Source organism: Lepisma saccharinum, chromosome 28 (genome assembly GCF_977018435.1).
Source record: "Lepisma saccharinum chromosome 28, izLepSacc3.1, whole genome shotgun sequence".
NCBI classification, from domain to species: Eukaryota; Metazoa; Arthropoda; class Insecta; order Zygentoma; family Lepismatidae; genus Lepisma; species Lepisma saccharinum.
In genome coordinates this window covers 2497734-2517610 of record NC_139256.1, presented here as the reverse complement: position 1 = coordinate 2517610, position 19877 = coordinate 2497734, and the positions used below count along the sequence as shown (strand labels likewise).

Here is a 19877-nt window from a genome sequence, read left to right as displayed (position 1 = left end):
CAAACTTATTAGTAGGATAGTAAACTAGTGCTTGAGCAGTATTGGTTATGGAATTGAAACTCGAAGATTTTGATGGTGCTTTATTCTGTTCAGAGGAACTTGTTCTGTAATCGACATTCATCGTCTTATTTAGCCTATTATTATAATAAGGACTATCTAGTGTAAAACCAACGCTAACCAACCCAACTTAGTGTCTCTTTGAATCTCGGATGGTTTATTTAATTGTCTTTTTGTTTATAATCTCATATAGCACGAAAGTCATTATACAGGGTGTTCCAAAATGAATATCGGGGTTTCAATGAAGTGTATCTTCTATTACATAACAGAAATGAAACATACCTTAAAAGGAAAGGTAACTCAAACAGTTTTTGTTTCTACTTCGCAGGTGATGTTTCGTAACTCCGCCGGAGCATGGCGCTAGTAGTAAAGATGGAGCTGACTCCTCAGCGTAAAGCCTTCTGTGTCTTGGAATTCGCAAGGTGTAACTCAGCCATTGGAGTGCAACGTGCTTTTCGGCGGGAATATGGATGTGATCCCCCATCGGATAACAACCAATTTGCAACCCTGTGCAAAGGAAAGAGCTCCGGAAGACCACGTCTACCAGATGAGCAAGTGGAACAGGTCAGAGCAAGTTTCGGTCGGAGTCCCAGGAAATCTGTAAGGCGGGCGAGTCGAGAACTGTCAATGCCGTCCACGATTGTTTGGAGGGTGTTACGAAGGAGACTGCACATGAGGCCGTACCGTCTACATCTGTTACAGGTCCTAAAGCCTGAATATACTGTGACCGTGCTCTTCTGCAATGGCCCCCAAGATATCCCGACCTCACCCCCTGCGATTTCTTTTTGTGAGGGTATGTAAAGGATAGTGTATACGTGCCACCGCTACCTGCCGACATCCCTGAATTGCGACGCAAGATTGATGCAGCTGTGGAGTCTGTTTCACCAGACATGCTAGCTTCAGTGTGGGAAGAAATTGCCTACAGTCTAGATGTGTGCCGTGTCACAAGGGGATCCCACATTGAACACTTGTAACTTGTGACAAAAAACTGTTTGAGTTACCCTTCCTTTTAAGGTATGTTTCATTTCTGTATTGTATATGTAATAGAATATACACTTAATTAAAACCCCGATATTCATTTTGGAACACCCTGTATAACACAGTGCGTGAATACACAGACACAAATACAGATTCTTCAAATAATAACCTCATTCAGGGATTAACAGTGTTGCCATAAAACGTAAATAATGGCAAAGTTAAATTTATGGAATTTCAGGATTGGCTAAGATGTAACTTTATATCACCATGCAACGTTAATTGAGCTTTATCCTTTCCCTGGTGTTTCTACCGGGTGTATTTCGAGTGAGCATGCTTTTTGCTAGCCTTCCGTTCAAGAAATTTTCTTTCACGATGATGGGAAATCGAATCTACGACGAACCTGTGCTTTTCTGCGGTGGACTAATCAACTACTCTAATGAAACCCGCTAAAGAAGGGTACACTTTAAATATACTTTAAAACCAAGTATGGTGTCACGTTGGGCTGAAACAGCTTTAATATTACTGTGCGACTTTATAGTCAACATTCGGCTCGTGTCGACTTTACTATCAACTAATGGATAAAGACTGTCGATTTAGCCTATGAGTCATTCCATATGAAATCAGCACAGCCCACAACCTGACCATCTCCGATTTTCATGAAATTTATGGAGTTGAAACTATGAATGGAACTTACTAACTATGAAAATTTTTAGTTTCGTGCGTCTTGTAATTGTTAAATTATTCAAGGTCAAAGTTAGCATAAATTCCTCTTTTTGAGCCAGCTTAGCTATACTAAATCTGCTGTAACTCCGCCCCTATTTCGCCTAGGAAGCTCAAATAAAGCTTATTGTACAGGGAACTGAACAAGCTTTCCAGTAATATATAACACGCCTACCTTTCGATAAAAGTATGATTTTGTCACGTGACCTTGACTTTTGACCTTGAATATCTCAAAACACGTCATAACCAAAAATCATGAAAAAATATATTTGGTCCCTCATTCCATACTCTAAAGCATATCAAAAAATCATTCTGGGACTGCAATGGGGTCAGAAGATACAAAATAATATGTGTAACTATGTGACTGATAAAAGCCCCATTATATGAACTATGACGAGTCAAATGTCCCTTAACACCCCCTACAAAATGTGAAGGAGTTATCCTGGGTATAATTGATCATGAAAGAAATAGGTTAGGCACAGGGAGATTCCGTAGCCGTGTGTGTTAAGCGCAGGTCCGGCATATTGTTGACCGCCATATTGAATTCAACGCAAAAATTTCAAAGGAAAGGGGGTGATGTGATATATCAAATCGGGCTCAAAAAGGGCACTTTATGCTAACTTTGACCCTGAATAATTTAACAATTACAAGACGCATGAAACTAAAAAATTTCATAGTTACTAAGTTCCATTCATAGTTTCAACTCCCCAAATTTCATGAGAATCTGAGATCGTCAGGTTGGAAATTGCACATATCTGTGTTGATTTGGCATGGAATGACTCCTATATATTTCATCTGAAATAAGTCTAGTCTATTTTTTATAGTATGGGAATGACAAGCGAGTACAGGTGTATAATAAGTGGTAGTTTTCCGTGTTTTTTTTTTTTTTGCTTGTAATAAAAATTGCAAAACAGAAAGCCTACAATAAAACAAACTGCATAGGGTGAAAGATCTTTGAATACTGTTTTATTTACATAACACAGAATTCCAAAAGCTTCAAATCAAGGTTGATGCATCACCACAGTTAAATGTGTAATTTTGTTTCTTTTAAAAAATAGGGCCTGGTCTGTTCAATTGATACAGTTTCAGTGCAACCCACTGAATAACAGGTGATTGAAGTACCCTCTGGTGCATTTGATGTGCGTATTTTGACGCGCCAAATGCGCATTATCAGCAGATTATGCATTTTAATGCTTTACTGGAGTCAGCGTGTGTTAATTTAAGGGTTCAGGGGTAAAACATGGTAGCTGACATTTTGGTATTTATTGAGTTTATTAAGCATATATATGTTATTAGAAGCTACACTAGAAGCGTTCAATAGTCCAATGGAAATTGCATGACATGGCAATTACACGCGAAAATTGAAGCATTACCCCCGAAGCCCTTCAATTGTAACACTTATAGGCCCCAAGTTGTTATCGTTAGAAAATGTTAACACTTTCCATGTTACCGATTACTCAAAGAAATCCTGAATTGCATTAGATATAGCACAAAGAATGAAATGAGAAGCATCACAAGCGTGGAGTACTCACCACAAGCTCCGCAAACTTGGCATTGAGTTCCTCCTCGTCTGGCATTGGCTGCGTCGGGGTGAGGGCCTGCAGGGAGAGAGTTCCTGTCTGGTCCACCACGCAATAGGTGATCTCCGGCGGTTCGTCATTCTGAGAGATAGAGAAAAAAAATTGTCACACATGCGAAGGCAAAGAGCTTTCATAATACTACTGTGATCGTTATGTTATAAATCCTCATAAGAGCGTACAGGAAAACATTTCTGGGGGAAATCAGAGAACCAAAGACTGTCACTCCTCTTGTTATTGGGCGACGTGAAGTCAGTAAATCGAATCCCATCGTCACAGTTGTGAGGCATCCTACACAGACGTTTCAAGAAATTCCCAAATTGTTCTAAATTGTCTCCAACACGTCACAGACATTTTGGGATTCGCCTAAAATTGGCCGGCGCGCGCTTCCAAAATGTGCGTGCCGAGATTGTCAAGGTGAGGGACTCTGCCTCAATTCCCCCGATATTTATTCATCATGTTGCAGTTTGTAGGGGGTAGCTTTACTTTTAGCCTACCCCCCCCACACACACACACAAGGTCTACGTAATAATAAAATTGTAAATTAGATAAAATATTAGTATATTCAAAACATTCCAATGCTAATATTATACCTACTGGTGGAACAGTAAAACTTACTTTGAAAATGAATTTTCCTACAGAAGTCCCTGCTTCGTTTGCTCATTTTTCGAATCAAAACCCCTCTTTATGCTCAAACACCGTGCCTTCAACGGGATCGAATTCGGAACCTCTTCATTACAAGTTGCAGAATTACTACTACGCTATTCGGAGGCCCTCTCGTTTCTCGAGATAAAATAAATTTGCCTCGTGTGGTATTCTATTCTTACACTTCAGAGGGTTATCTCCGTTCAGAATACCATAAAGAAAAAAATACCGAACTTTCTGATAGCAAGTTCCCTTTTATCCATTTGAAACAAAACTTTGTAGATGCTAGAGGGGGGTGGGAGGAAAAGTGCCTAGCCCCTTCCCTAATGCACACATTTACGCACCTGAACAAGCCCACGCCCGACCAGGTTGCGTTCTGGAGGCAATAGATTGGGGAAGAGATTCTGCAATTGTCTAACGAAACTGAACAAGTACAGAGAAAGTTCCATTGACAAAATGCCATAAGAAATGACAAATTTTAACTGATCTTTTTCATCATGTAACCATGGATACTTAAACATGTTTAAGTATCCATGCACACTTCCTTTACCTTTCCTGCAAACGCAGGAGAAATTTCCGGAACGTGTGTGCAACGAAACGTAACCAAACTGAAAGGCTCGTATCACTTTTCGTTCGTGGCAATCTTTCCTCGTATTCTCAACTCTCTCCACCTTGCAGCGCGCCCATAGAATAATCACGATAGTTAGATGAACGCCTGGCGCTGAATGTCGACGCGAGGGAACAATTTCTTCCTGTTGATCTTGAACGCTAAGGAACTCGCCGTGATCGGCGAAGGATAATGCAGTCTGAAATTGATACCTTGGCGTTCACGGCGAAGAAACAATCGCCGTTGCGAACTAATGACGGATAGATTTCGCATTACGAGACAATGGAAAGGCATTAATGATTTGCGCCGAGAGCACGAGTCCAGTACGTGCCTGCTCTTTGGGATAATTACGTCTATGGAAAGAAGGGACTTTCATGGAGGAAGGAGATCCAGGAAGGAAAACTATTGTTTTTTGCTTCCAATGTAATTACTACAATTTCTACACTCAGGAACTCGGGTTTGCGAACAGCCAGGCTCATATCTAAGGACCAGTGGCGGATTAAGAATGTTTAAGGGCAGCAGGCGGATCAAGCTATGCATTGGTGTCTGATTTCACTTATGGCGATTTTGTACACTATGTCTACAATGTAGCCAGATCTAGAACTAACACTCATGAATGAAAACTGTTTGAACGTGTAAATTCGAAGTGTCATTGTTACAACACATGATATAAGCCATATTAGAGCACAAGGGTGAGAATAAGTTACAGAAGTCTAGAGTTGCACACTTCCAAGACTGACTACTTATTACAGCTTGTCACATAAACTAGTGAGAAATTTTATATTTACAGCATTAAGAGTACCCAGTGAGGGGTACCTGTAACAAAGTTACAATCAGGGAAAGTTGGTCAAAAACAGCCAAATTTACGTTAGTATCTACAAATAAATATTGACGTTTTAATAAACCAGCATGTAATTAGAAGTATTGTATTCATTAGATGCATCATGCAAGTGGCTCAGTAAGCCCATTACTAACCATTAAAGGTGGGCAAGGTATTGCCAGAAGTCGTGAAATAAAGATGGCCGCCATTTATAAACAAAGTCATGTAAAAAAGAAATAATGCCTGGTTTGAACTACCCTTGCATAAGAGTTACAACAAAAAAAAAAACATGAAATGTCTTTAAAATGGTCAAGCAACCAGTACTGGACCATTTGGATAGACCCATGGTACATTGAAATTTGTGTTTTTTGATAGTAGCAGCATTTTGCAGACTTACGAGACTCTGGCGTTTGGACTGTCGGCCAATTGGCAAATGACACCGTGAAACTAAATTTCGAACTTGATTGTTATTATTTCAACAACAAAATCTAATTTGTCAGACTGCACAGTGTGATTTGTGCTTCATAAAATAAAGGTTCGAGGTGTTACTATAATACACGAAACTAGCCAAAATATAAGTAAATATCCTTACCTGAAGGCACCCGCACCACCCCTTCCTGCCCCTGGCGGGTGCCATGTTGAGGGAGGGGCAGCGTATGGAGGGGAGGGTGGCGGTCAGTCGGTTAGAGAGGGCGCCGAGACTCGGTCGGGGGAGGCTGGCCAGGTTGATTCGGGGGAGAGACTCCAGGTTTATGCGCACCGGGCACGCCGGGAACGCCTGCAAGAAGAAAAAACAAGCCATTAATTTCATTCAAATATTCACAAACAAATTTATATATAAAATTATGATTCCCACTAAAAAAAGGATGGCATCGAAATATTCAACTATCTATACAATGATACACAAGAAGGAAAATGCACGACAAAGTTCAAAAACAAATTGAACAACTATCTATAAAATGATACACAAGAAGGAAAGTGCACGACAAAGTTCAAAAACAAATTGAACAACTATCTATAAAATGATACACAAGAGGGAAAATGCACGACAAAGTTCAAAAACAAATTGAACAACTATCGATAAAATGATACACAAGAAGGAAAGTGCACGACAAAGTTCAAAAACAAATTGAACAACTATCTATAAAATGATACACAAGAGGGAAAATGCACGACAAAGTTCAAAAACAAATTGAACAACTATCTATAAAATGATACACAAGAAGGAAAATGCACGACAAAGTTCAAAAACAAATTGAACAACTATCTATAAAATGATTCACAAGAGGGAAAATGCGGCCGACCTTGTGGCCGAGTGGTTAGCACATCGCGCTGCGACGCCAAGGGTCCCGGGTTCGAATTCCGGTCGGGCTTGGTTGTTTGTGAATGTCCATTCATCAATTTCATCATTTCATCACTCATCCCCATCTTCGCAAATTAGCCAAGAGGCACAAAACGCGAAGTAAAATAAACTAAATCAATCAATCAATCAATGAATCAAGAGGGAAAATGCACGACAAAGTTCAAAAACAAATTGAACAACTATATATAAAATGATACACAAGAAGGAAAGTGCACGACAAAGTTCAAAAACAAATTGAATACGCTGTTAAATCAGGAATATTATCGCGAAAATTATTACTTACATTTAAATTACAGAAAATTTGTAATTACTTATATTGCTTGTATGAAGTAATAAAAATTCAAATTTACAAAGAGACAATTAAGGCGTCCACGAAATATTATGTTTACACACACACACACACATTTTCAGTTTTTGTTACAAGTCCATTTTATACACAGATAGGCTAATCGGGACTGGATCTGCAGATTAAAGTGGATCCAAACCACTATGTGCCTCCACTGCATATTGCGCGCGCGCGCGCACACAAAACCTATAGTCACACCCAATAGGTCTTGAAATATAATAATAATAATAATAATAATATTTGTTACTTTTGCAATTTTGTATTATTACTTTCATTGTTATTCATTATTTTCACGTATCTTGTTGTAGTGGCCGCGGTGGCTCAGTCGGTAACGCGTCTGACTACCATGCTAAAGGTCCCGGGTTCGATCCCCGGCCGGTTCAAATCCGGGAACTCTAACGTTGGAAGCGGTCCCGGCGACGAATGACATGGGTACCTGTCACATTGTTTGTCAAATCTTTACTGAATTATTTCCAACGTGTTCTCTCGACATTATCGTCTGCAGACCTTCGGAAAATCCCCAGTTCCCCATCGTTGCTTCGTGTCCTTGATATTCAGGTGTCAAGGAAGAAGAAAAACCACGTTGAGCAAATGGCGAAGTCCAGGAAGGGGCAAAACGTTAGTCAATAATCCCCTTGGCTAATGTCAGGGAGAGAAAGTCACGCCTTACGCAACAGGCGAAGGACATTAACAATCAAAGTTTCTTCTTCACTGTTGTTAGCACCTAAGAAATTCATTTCTATACCTAAAGTTTATGAATCGTGACCATATATCCTACCATATAAAAAGTTGACTCGAGAAATGACGGTCTTTTCCATCCAAGTACGGTAAAAATTGGCAATGACAGTTTTTAAAGTATCAACAGCCACTATATAGCTAATATAATTTATGTAATTTTAATGATTCAGTTTTCAAAAATATGTTTATGGTGTACTCAAATGTTATTTACAAGAGTGAGGCATAAGTCATGACAACTGTTTTTTTTTCGCGAGAATGCAGGACCGGCACAAAAATTCGAAATATACAAATGGAAGAGGACAGTTTATGGAATTGAACAATGTATGAACAAGGCAGGTCATGTGTACAGTGGGATCCATGAGTATTACCGTGCAAATTGTCCATCACCATGTTCGTGCACTTCATTTGATCCAAGAGCTTCAAGAATTAAAAGAAAACTCAAAACAAGCTGTTGACAACTTCTGCACCAGCATACATAAAAATCCATCGCTTAAAAACGCACAGGATGTAAGAGAAAAATTAATTTGGACAATTAATACTCATTAATACTCACTTTACCAGGGGTTGGTAGGGAAGTTGGTAGTTTCTTACATGTAGCCAGGTTGACATATTTAGGTTAGTCTATTTGTCCATTTAATACTAGTTGCCTGTCACATCTTAAATGTTTACCAAATTAAAGAAACGGACAAACTCAATATTTCAAATAAATAACAAACAACTACAAAGTAATGTCCAAGGCATTACAAGCGAAAAAATGCTCCAATACTAATCTTAGCCCCGCTTTAGACGAAAGTATTTTCCTTAACAATTTATGCTACCGTGTTATGTGAAATTTTCTGGCATTTCAGATGGCATAGCATATTTCAAGGCATTTCTCAAGGGTAGAATCCGTCCTATTTCCATAGCACTTTTCTTAACATAACAAATCAGAAGCCGTAGCACTTTTCGTAACATAACCAATCAGAGGCGAGCGCTAAGTCACGAGTGCAGATGTAATGGCGACCAAGCGAGATGTAAACAACGTATCACTTCATAATTTATAAGACGATAACTATTCAACCGAGAGGACTAGCAATTCATATAAAAATATTTTAGGTAGAAAGCAATGGCGCTGCTTCATACATACTTCATAACGTATACAGTACACGTATGGAAGGATATTTTAGTTGTTTGAATTGTACTCACCATATATGGTATAACTCGACGTGCCTTTCGCGCTGTATATATTATACATTGTAATCGCAAAACCTTACTGAAATACAGAGGCGTCTCCTGAACGCATGCGTCAATAATGGGGAAAAGGACAGCTTGCTCTGCGACGACATTAATGAGCATTTCTACATTCTAATTTCTTCATATAGGAGAAGTATTTATTTTACACGAGAGCGCTCAACTAAACTTATTACTTTCACTTCAGATCCAAGAAATGTAATATAATTATTTTCCCACAATTGACGCATGCGTAACTTCAGATCCAAGAAATGAAATATAATCTTAGTTGAGCGTTCTCGTGTAAAATAAATACTTCTCCTATATGAAGAAATTAGAATGTAGAAATGCTCATTAATGTTGTCGCAGAGCAAGTTGTCCTGTTTCCCACAACTGACGCATGCGTAGCATGCACTGCATGCGTTCAAGAGACGCCTCTGCTGAAATGTATAAAGTTATAAAGTACTATCTCCTATAAGATTTTTGGAAGCATTTACATAGAAAAAATGGTAAAGGAAGTGCTTCCGTCTACAGCGGGCCTTACACAAAAAGCACCTTGGCCACTGTGTGGACCGAATGGATGGCCACAGGACGAAGGGGCAACACTCCCGGCCTAGCAGGTGTTGTGTGGGTCAGCGGCCGTAAAGCACGGCAGCGGCCTTGGAGCTTCTTCCATTCCACGCAAGGTCACGGGCAACGCTTCTCGCGGGAACCGCAGGAGGCGTGTGCGAGATGCGGTAAATATTGCTTCGCTTGCGATTTTGTTCCCTAGCCGCCACACCAGAGGCCTCTCTCACGTCCAAATGACAGGTGGCAGGTGAAACGGGTCGATATAAGACAGGGATTTTGATCAATCCTGTTGGGATGGGTTAATGGGAAGACGCAATATTTATCATAGGGCAATGCGCCTGTGGTCATGGATGCTAAAGCTTGACGCCCACTGAGACGCGGCAACAGAACTTCTGTTGTCTGCTTCTATTGAAATCAAATGGTGCAACGCCCACTACAGGGAAACGCGCGGCAGGTTATCTTACAGATTATCGCACACTGAGACGTGTCTATTGCCGCATATCTCCGCGTCTCACTGGGCGTCAAGCTTAATTCTACTGTGTCCTCTTATCACCTCTATCTTATCTTCCTCTTACTCTCTCCTTTCCTGATTTTTATCGTTTCTTGCCCTCTCTCCGTTTCATTTTTTCCTGTTTCTCGTTTTATTCGGTTCCTTTTCCTCTATATTTTATACTCTGTTCCTGTTTCTCTATCTTTTTCTTCCGCATTTCTCTCTACCTGGCAGGCCGTGAGCGAAACAACAGTATTGCTTCCGCTTATAGTTAGTCTCTCTCTCTCTCTCTCTCTCTCTCTCTCTCTCTCTCTCTCTCTCTCTCTCTCTCTCTCTCACACACACACACACACACAAACACACGATATCTCTCTCTTTATCCATATTTTGTGCTTCTTCTGTTCCTCCATTTCCCCTCTTGCTCTTCTCGTTCTTTCTCCTGTATGTTTGTTTCTCTTTTCCTTACTGTGCGCGTCCTTGCTGTACTACTGACATTGAAAAATTACCCACGTAGGCTATTGGGGTGCGCCAGAGCCACCCCCCCCCACACCACCACCCTGTTAGGTAATATTCCTCCTCGTTCTCAAAATTGTGGGGCAGGGAGTACTTCCTTGGTTGAAAAATGTATAGTTGCTCCTATCTCGTACTGCAAATGAAATATCCAAGGGAATTACTAGCTACTGAAGGACCCAAGGGAATTACTAGCTACTGAAGGACTTGCTATGCATGTACATGCATTCAATCACGTCGGGTTTTCGTGGCCGTGAAGTTTCTGGTTCTTTGCCCAAGCGAGGATTTCTTTTGCATTAGGCATTCAGGTACTTGTCTTCAAAGCAACTCGCGCTGATTGTTGGTTGAGGTGTCCGAATGTGGACGGGCGACCTTCACAGTTACTAGGCGTTCCAAGAACTCTGCCAATCTCCATACTCACTTCTTTCTTCGCCTTTTGTTGAGTTTTCATTGCCTTCACAGCCTGCTGACTGCGCTTTCAATCTCGGAAAGAACTGGCCCTGGTTCATGGCGCTTCGAGTCGATGACTCACGTGAACTCATCGCCAAGAAAAAGCTCTTTGTAGCCGACTTACGTGGCGGAGTGGTTAGCACAGTGCGGTATGGCGCCAGGGCTTCAGGGTTCGATTTAATTGGTTTATTTTACTCGCTTCTCTGCAACTTTAGGCTATATAGTTGCAAAGATGAGGATGAGTGATGATGTGATAAAATCCGTACATGAGCCAAATAAGAAACAAAGGTGATGGTTGTCATCTTTCAAGCAGAAATATACAGTGTGTTCGTTTTGGTTCTGGGCCGAGATAGCGCGTGACATGGCGTCCCCTAACGTCTCGCTTATTTACGCTCATATCTTTAGCATGCAGACACTTATATTTATATTGCATAACGAGTACTAAACTGTGTTATAAGAGTTGTTCAAAGTGATGGCCAATTGCATTCACACATCCCGCCATCTTTTGATGAAACTTTGATTGACATAATTGTTCTGTTGCAAAGTTGTTCTCTTGCCATAGTTAACTCGCCAGGACGCGTGCTTGGTAAATATTGCTTGTTATGTCCGAATTTTAATTGTTTCAACCAGTGGTGGCGATTGGGTCCCAAAATCGGGGGGGGGGGGGGGGGCAAGGTGTCAAAGACAGTACATTTCCCTTTGTACTTAAGATTTAGCATAGTGCGGGGGAAAAAGTGGCGAAAAGTTGGGGGCAACTGCCACCCTTATCGCCGCCACTTGTTTCAAAGCGTGTATATAATGATATCTTCAATGATTAACATCATTTTATTAAGTTTGAATATGTTTACTTCATTACCATGGACTTCCGGAAGGGGGGCAAGGGGGGCGTGGCCCCCCTGGAAAATGAAAGTCAACAAAAAATTATGTATTTCACACATATAATTTCATTTTAGCCACAATAATATGTGTTAATTATAGCATGAACACCATAAATTTAAATTTTAGCAATGTTTTTAGGGAACAATACTATTATTGGGGAAAATGTGCCCTGGAAAAAATACCTTCCTTGGCCCTCCCTGGAACAAATCCTGCGGACGTCCATGTTCATTACGCAATGATAAAGTTGCGAAGCGTAAAAAGTAGGATTCGAAATGAAGTGTTCGAATACCAAGTTAGCTAATACGAGTTTCACAAAGAACAAATGTTATAATGTATGACGTCTAAACAGTGTTCTAGCCGCATTGACAAATACGACAACAGACGTGGGAATAGGACTGCAGGCTGTAAAGTCGTGATGATAAGTGTGGCCAGATCCTTAATTAAGATAACACGTTCTGTACAAAATTTTGAAATGCCGTGAGCGAAATAACAGTATTGCTCATAAGTTCATTATTATAAAGAAATGTTGACAATTGAAAATCGAGGCCAGACAACGCTGTTATGCAACAAACGCACGCGCGAACACACTGTGTTGGATTTAACTATTGTTGAGAACATTTCACGCACTGCACTCTTTCTCACGTGATGTACCAGATAACACCATGTCATGAGAAGGAACAATATTATTATTTGTGGGTGATACAGTATTTTTGTTACTGTTAAACACATTACACAATCGATGTCAGGAGGAACGATTGTTAAGCCAACCATTGTTAAGCTGACATTTATTTTGTGCGAGGGAAGTTCAGAAGTTATAACCGTCAGTACAGAATGAACAGTAAGTGATATCCAGGGAACGGATTTATATGTAGTAAAAATGTGTTAAATACGTAAATACATATTTACTTTCATGAAAATATGGAAACAGAGAAGAGGAAGGGATTATATAGGAGGATCAGTGCAAGTAATGTGATAGTTTATACATAGGGGAAACAAGAAAGAGACTAAAAAGACAGGTTGAAGCAACACAAGACTAACGAGAAAAATGCTATACAAGCACACAAAAGAAACGGGACACGACATAGAATGTGAGAAGGCTAGGAGAATAGGGAGGGAGAAGAGAGCAATAGTGAGGAAGTGGAAAGAGGCCAAGAAAATAGAGGAAAAAGGAAAAGACAGTACGAACTGGAATGGGGGACTGAAGAAAAACAGAATGGAAAGGAGTGTTAGAAAGAGTGGAAAGGCTGAGTGAAAGGAAGGTGGAAAGAAGAAGGAAGAATAATGAAGAAAGGAAAGAGAAGAAGTTCAGGAGATAAGGAACCTGAGCAGGCCCAGATCTGGAGCAATTAATAAGGCACAGACTCTCACCGGGTACCTGTCAATCACCTGTGAGGTAGAGTGTCTATTACCTGTCAGGAGACTCCACACTCAGGAATTCCTGACAGGAAATGTCTGAGGGCCGGTTTTTCAATGTCCGATCAAAGTTCGGGTTGGGCAAATAACTAGAGGTTACAGCAATTTCGGGTTTTTCATCAGCGGTCAACTCCTCAACTGGAGGTTAAGTGGCTGTGAACTTGATCCGTGCTTCATCCTGAGGTCAGCGAGATGACTGGTAGTTGCAAACAAACATGGCTGCCTCATCGGAAGATCGATCTTCACCAGACGATTTCTCATGCACATTGAACGGGAAATAATTAAATACAAAGTTACATTGGTGCAAAAATAAACTTGTTGTGCTTGGCAGAGTTCAAATGAAGTGCGTAGTAACAGGTAGAACAAAGGAAAGGAAATTGTCGCCAGACACGGACCGAAGACATCTATCCTATCGTGAAGCCAATTACCAAGTGGCAATTTGGTGTAGTGGTTAAAGGCAGTAGTTGGTAGTAGAAATTTCATTTTATGTTGCGAGTTCGAGTCCTGCTGTAGACAGTTTTTTTAGTTCATTTATCATGATTTGGACACAGATTCTATATTTTATTTTGTGCAATCTTAAAATAAAAAATATATAAAAAAAATGTTGCTTGGAATATCGTCGAGTAGAGATACTGTGTAAAAGTTGGCTGCAAAGTTTGAAATCTTGAATGAAAATAATTATTTAACTTCTCCGTGATGCGACGTTTTCCCGGGTACGATGTGTGTACAAACTGGGAATACAATTTTAGTCATAATATACTTTCAAAACTTATTATTTATTATTACATAGCTAGTTATTTGTATTTGATTTCTCGTTCCGTAAGAAAAAGAAGAACTATTTATACCATATTACCATTTTGTGTTTTGTGAAGTCTGTCTGTTTCAAGGGAAAAAAGTCAAATGTGCAGTAAGTATTTTATCCTCATGTGTATTTTAGTGTTGCCCACGGGACGAGACGGGACAGGCTTTTAAAAATTCGAGACGAGACGAGATTGACCATGAGACAAACGAATATTTTCGAGACGAGACGAGACAGGCCAAAGTCTCGTCTCGTGGGCAACACTAGTGTATTTATTTGTAGGAACGAAATACGTAGCACGTTAGGTTCTGTATTTTCAATGTAAACAATGGTTGGTTATTTGAAAACCCCGGTGTTGGTTAAGGACTGGAGGTGAACTCCAACTGGGGGTTGGCTGACCTAAAAGTTGACCAGACATTGAGATAAGGACTGCCGTCCTTCTGTTCTTTTGTGTATGAACTGCAAGTGTGTATATAAGATGGTGGTTGGATCTTTAGATCAAATAATTGTGAATCTTTGTCTGAAGAAGACCCTGCTAGAGGGTAGAAACGTTACGTTTTAGTGTATAAACTTTTTTCTTCACCAAATTTTGCCTTGGTCAGCATTTGATTGCTTTATTAAAATATGGAGTTAAATAAGGACTTAAAATTTTTAAAAAATTAACTTTTTAATAAATAAGACATTACACGAGCTACATAAAATACAGTCTAGGCATTGTAACTATTACCGTGACTGTCATTGCCGTATACTGAGTCACAGATTTGGGCTATCTCACTATGTCACGTGGTCTTAGGCTATGAATAGAAATACATTTACCAACTCATAGGAAATCAGGTGGCCAACTCATAGGAAATCAGGTGGCCAACTCATAGGAAATCAGGTCGCCAACTCATAAGAAATCAGGTTACCAACTCATAAGAAATCAGGTTACCAACTCATAAGAAATCAGGTTACCAACTCATAAGAAATCAGGTTGCCAACTCATAAGAAATCAGGTTGCCAACTCATAAGAAATCAGGTTGCCAACTCATAAGAAATCAGGTTGCCAACTCATAAGAAATCAGGTTGCCAACTCCAGAATCACCATAATCATTTCACTCATATGAATAATGTTATTTACAATTTCTGATCGATTTTCCTCCTGTATTTTATTCTCTAGACTTCAGGCTTCGCAGATAGCCTAAGTAGCCTAGAAGATACGCTCCTGGCGACTGTCTTGATGAGAAACCGTAAGCGAATCAAAATCATTGCTTCTGTCGGGCTGCTCGACTTGGGGACTATCTTCCAGCGTTTACAAAAATAACGTTTGTAACAACCGATGATTGAGTCCTCATTCTCTATTGTTGACAACAATTTTAAATAAATAGAAATTTCAAGTGTTTTACAATAGTAAAAGCAAACAGATAGGAATAAATTTTGAAAAAAAAAACAAAAAAAAAACCTTATTGTTCGGATGACAGAAAACTTGTAATTAACGCAATTGGAGAGTATGGAAAAGGTCAAACTTTCGTTTGCTTAACGTCGCTTCGGACTTTGTCAGTTATTCCCCAGAAATTCAACCAACTCTTTCGGTCACACGAGAACATGTAGTTGTTGCGCGAATATGGAGTGTATGTTGAGAAATGTTCTGAAAATATGGAAATAATATGTAAAATATGGGCATAAACCTAATATATGTACAAATATGAAAAATAAAAACCAACATTTTTGGAGTCTACATATCATGATACGCAAATACAAATACTGTATAACCGATTTCAACTTTATACATAAATATGTATTTACATATAAATCCGTTCCCTGGTGATAATGAGTTGAAATTCTCCGCACTTCACATCCAAGACCGTTTAATTCGGTACGATTATGTGTTATGTAGTGCCGCTTGCAGTGTGGTAAAGGAGAATGCTCCAACATATTGTTTGAGAAGAAGAAACACTTTAGCCTCCTTCAGACTCTGAACAAGTTTCCTTTTATGGGTCGAGAGCTAACTGTACGTAACTGCACGCACAGATAACGTGCTGTACGTAGAAGTTCACAAGCAGTGTTTTCTTATCTTGCAAGCAGGGTATTACGGAAAGCCATCATGTCCCTTGCTCCAACAGTATGTTACGAGATGCACGGAAAAGGCAAGCGAGGATTCGCTGTTACACTTCGGGGGAACGTTCGAAGTGAGGATGTGTGTCTGTTAGGAACTCAAGGTCACAGCAGCAAAACTTGTAGGTCATTCGATCACAAGTCCCGACCCGTTTGCGCTATTTCTCTCTCCCCTCTTTGCTCTTGTTTCTTGGTTAATCTTCTTCTGCTTCTTTCTCTGCAGTTTTCCTCTATTTTCTTCTCTCCCTCCCTCTTTCATTCTTGCTTCTCTCTCTGTTTCCTTTTCTCACGTTTGTAACGACCGCCTTATTAGCCAAACTGCACTCGTATATTGAAATGTATCTTATTCGTATACTTTCAAGTTAATAACTTGATATTTATACTTAATTGTTTTCATAATTCATGTAAATATTTGTTTTATCTTATGTTATTATATTATTCGCGTAGTCTTGCAACATTAATTCATATTTTATAGGCTAACAATTATCCTAAATAGTATACGCAACGTTATCATTATTTGTCAAATCGAAGATGGCTAGGATTATTTCTATCTCACGTAGAAGTTGATGTTTTAGCACATATTACATAGATTTCTTCTTAATATCGATTTTTGTTCAACAATAAACAAGATTGAAGTAATTTAGCCTTCGGTAAAAATACGTAAACTAAATCTTTATTTAATAATTTTATGTGCAAGGGCAAATATTAATTATTTCATAAAATCAGTTTCGTTATTTGTTTTTCTACTTCAATATTATAACGTTAAAGCACAGCAAATCTCCCCCGCTTTCAATAATACATCCTTTTCCTATTGGCTGTTTGTTTTAGGAGTGGGGAATGACGCTACGTGTATATGGTGACGTCAAAATTCCGCGTTGGCATTCTTAATTGTTGCCAACCTTAACCAAAGCTTACTATCGCTAATTACCATTAATCTGACATATACATTATTAGCTTATCTTGTGTTATTTTTTTAGGTATGAGTTTGTAGCAGGCCTCGCGCCTGAGGTAAACAGTTGAGGTCTTGGCCTTGCTGTTGGCGGTAAAGGCGGTGCACGTATTCTGTTGTGACAAATTTTGCTAATCACTGCCTTCGAGCGAGCAGGAACCAACATATTTGTTTTATTTGTGCGAATAAGTTTGTAACGCGCGCGATACGGCATTAAATACATTTTGGACATTGTAATCTTGAAATATTTTAATTTTATTTACCGTCACTTGTCGCAATTCGGTGGTTACCTTCCTGGAGGAATGAGAACTCCTGGTTCCAACTGACTTAGCCGGAGGAAGGAGCAGTGTTGCCAATTCTTATCTCCATACCCTATAGTTGCGATTGTAGTGGTCAGTGTGTGAGTGCGTAAAATATTTTAGGCAGCGGCGGAAGGTATGAGATGGCGATAGACATGTTCAAAGTGTAAGACGATGTTCAATCCAATTCTTCCTGTTCTGTACCTGCATGTACTTTTTTCCCCGATTCTGTTACTGTCTCATTTCATTCTCAACAATTTGATTATACATTCATACGAGGGCTGGAGCATAAGTCATGGCATGTTCCTTTTCCTCACTCAAAGTTAAGAGGTGACATCTCCGTGATCGTATCCTGGAGACCATGACACGAGCGGCTAGGGACAGATACAGCTACATGCAAATATATGCTAACAACAAGGGGGGGTCAGAGGGTCCGGACCCCTCCCGAAATACTTATCACGTCCAAAATTAAATAATGAATATATGCTCGTTTAGCATTTGTTGTATAATCTCCTCTGAACTTATTGGAAGACAGGATTATATTGGCATCATACGGCTTTGAAGAACAGGAAGGACGTATTTAGGGGGTCGATGGGTCCGGACCCCCGAAAGACTTACCAAGTAATCGATGGTTATTAATTTCCTCTGAACTTTTTAGAAGGCAAGAATTATATTGGGATTACAATTATATGACATTATAAAGAAGATTTATGTACACTACTACTCAAAATAATACGCATAAAATATTAATTATAAACTTACTTTTCTCAAACTTCATGTAACATAATTTTTGTTATTCGATTAATATTCAATTATTTTTCTATTTAACATTAATTTCATTGCCAGAGCACTTGTTTTTATGTGAATTATTCCGATCTTAACTACAGGTAAGTTACGTAATGAATATGCGCTGTTATATCACTATTCTTATACAGTGTTTTTACCTATTCGTGTAATAATATTAATTTATGTATTGTAATTAGTATTAATTTTATTTAATATAATTATTTTAATTTAAACATTATTATTATTATTATTCCTGAGACACTTGGATCGGACCCCCCGAAACATATTTCTAGATACGTGACTGGCTAACAGCACATCACCTGGCCAGCCTAACCTATCCACGTAGCTTAAATAAACAGAAGTTAACCTGTTTACATGCTTATTTCCGCTATTACGTGGATATGAAGACAGGTCAGGTTAGGTACTTTTAGCATATATCTTCCAAGTTGCTATATCTGTTCCTAGCCGCTCGTAACATGACACTCATAGTATGTGGACACGTCACTAGATGGCAGTGTGATGAACGATTATCGTACAGAGGGCAGTGGTAATTCTTTGTTGAGTCAACCGCCATGCCACGGTGTGGACTGCGTTTGTTACGGGCTGCTAATTTAATAAATAACTAATTAACTCAACTAACTCAACTGAGCTGAGCTTAGCAACGCAACAACGAAGAATCGCTCGCTGTGACACCTGTCAAGCGGATTAAACATTACATGAAATATAATACGGTCAGGATAAGTGCCTAACAGTCGGAGTTACCGAGAATAAACCTAGGAGGATTTGATTTTAAATACCTGAAATGACGTTACATAATACTACGGTGTTTCTGAATATACATATATATTAAAGCACAGATAAATACACATTACATCTTGCCCTCTTTCACTCGATCTCACATTCATACTCTCATTCCATGGCATATGGCGACAATATGACAATTACAAAGGTTAGATTAATTACTACTTTGACCATACTCTTGATATGTCTTGGCTACATTGCCTTTTACAATTTACCGTTTAGGATTTTAAGTATAAAGTGAATAATTGTTCCTTGTGCGAACCCCTTCTATCTTTTCTGAAGGTACAAATATAATTCAATGAACTATTGTTTGCCGTTAACATAAACTCTCATCTTTAAATTGATTATTCCGCCGGAATACCGATGCCTAGGGATGCCATAGCACTGATTTAAGTTAAGCAATGATTTGATTCACGCAGATTCGCGGTAGATAGTCGTCATCTTTCTCACACACGCGCATGGTTGGATCTTACCTTCGCTGCATTCCCTCTGACCTGAGTTGGGTGAAAGTGGTCCTACAGTTTTGGAAGGCCTCCACACTCCATTGTTGCACCTCGCGGTTATCCTGGTTGGCGAAAGTGGATCAGTCGGCAGCTCCATCTGGCGTCATCGGATCCTGGCATCACTCGTTCACTTCGCAGGGACGTCCAGGACGGTACACGCCCACTGTCGACTCCATACGACAACTTGCGCAATAATAGGTCAGTTCTTCGCGGTCACTCGTAAGTACAGATACGTGACTTGGGCGATGAGACGAACATACGCGATGAGCCATTC

At 39.6% G+C, this 19877-nt stretch overlaps 1 protein-coding gene across 6 annotated transcripts in view; it reads right to left on the bottom strand.

Moving 5' to 3' along the window:
* DAAM (disheveled-associated activator of morphogenesis-like protein) overlaps positions 1 to 19877 on the bottom strand; it is a 460107-nt gene that overhangs the window by 194235 nt on the left and 245995 nt on the right. For all 6 annotated transcript variants that reach the window (XM_083114203.1, XM_083114204.1, XM_083114205.1 and 3 more), the window contains 2 exons: positions 5997 to 6182; positions 3288 to 3416 (listed from right to left, as the gene is read on the bottom strand). In XM_083114203.1, the coding sequence (XP_082970329.1) occupies positions 3288 to 3416; positions 5997 to 6041 (174 nt within the window). In that variant the 5' untranslated portion in view covers positions 6042 to 6182. The remainder of the gene's footprint in view (positions 1 to 3287; positions 3417 to 5996; positions 6183 to 19877) is intronic.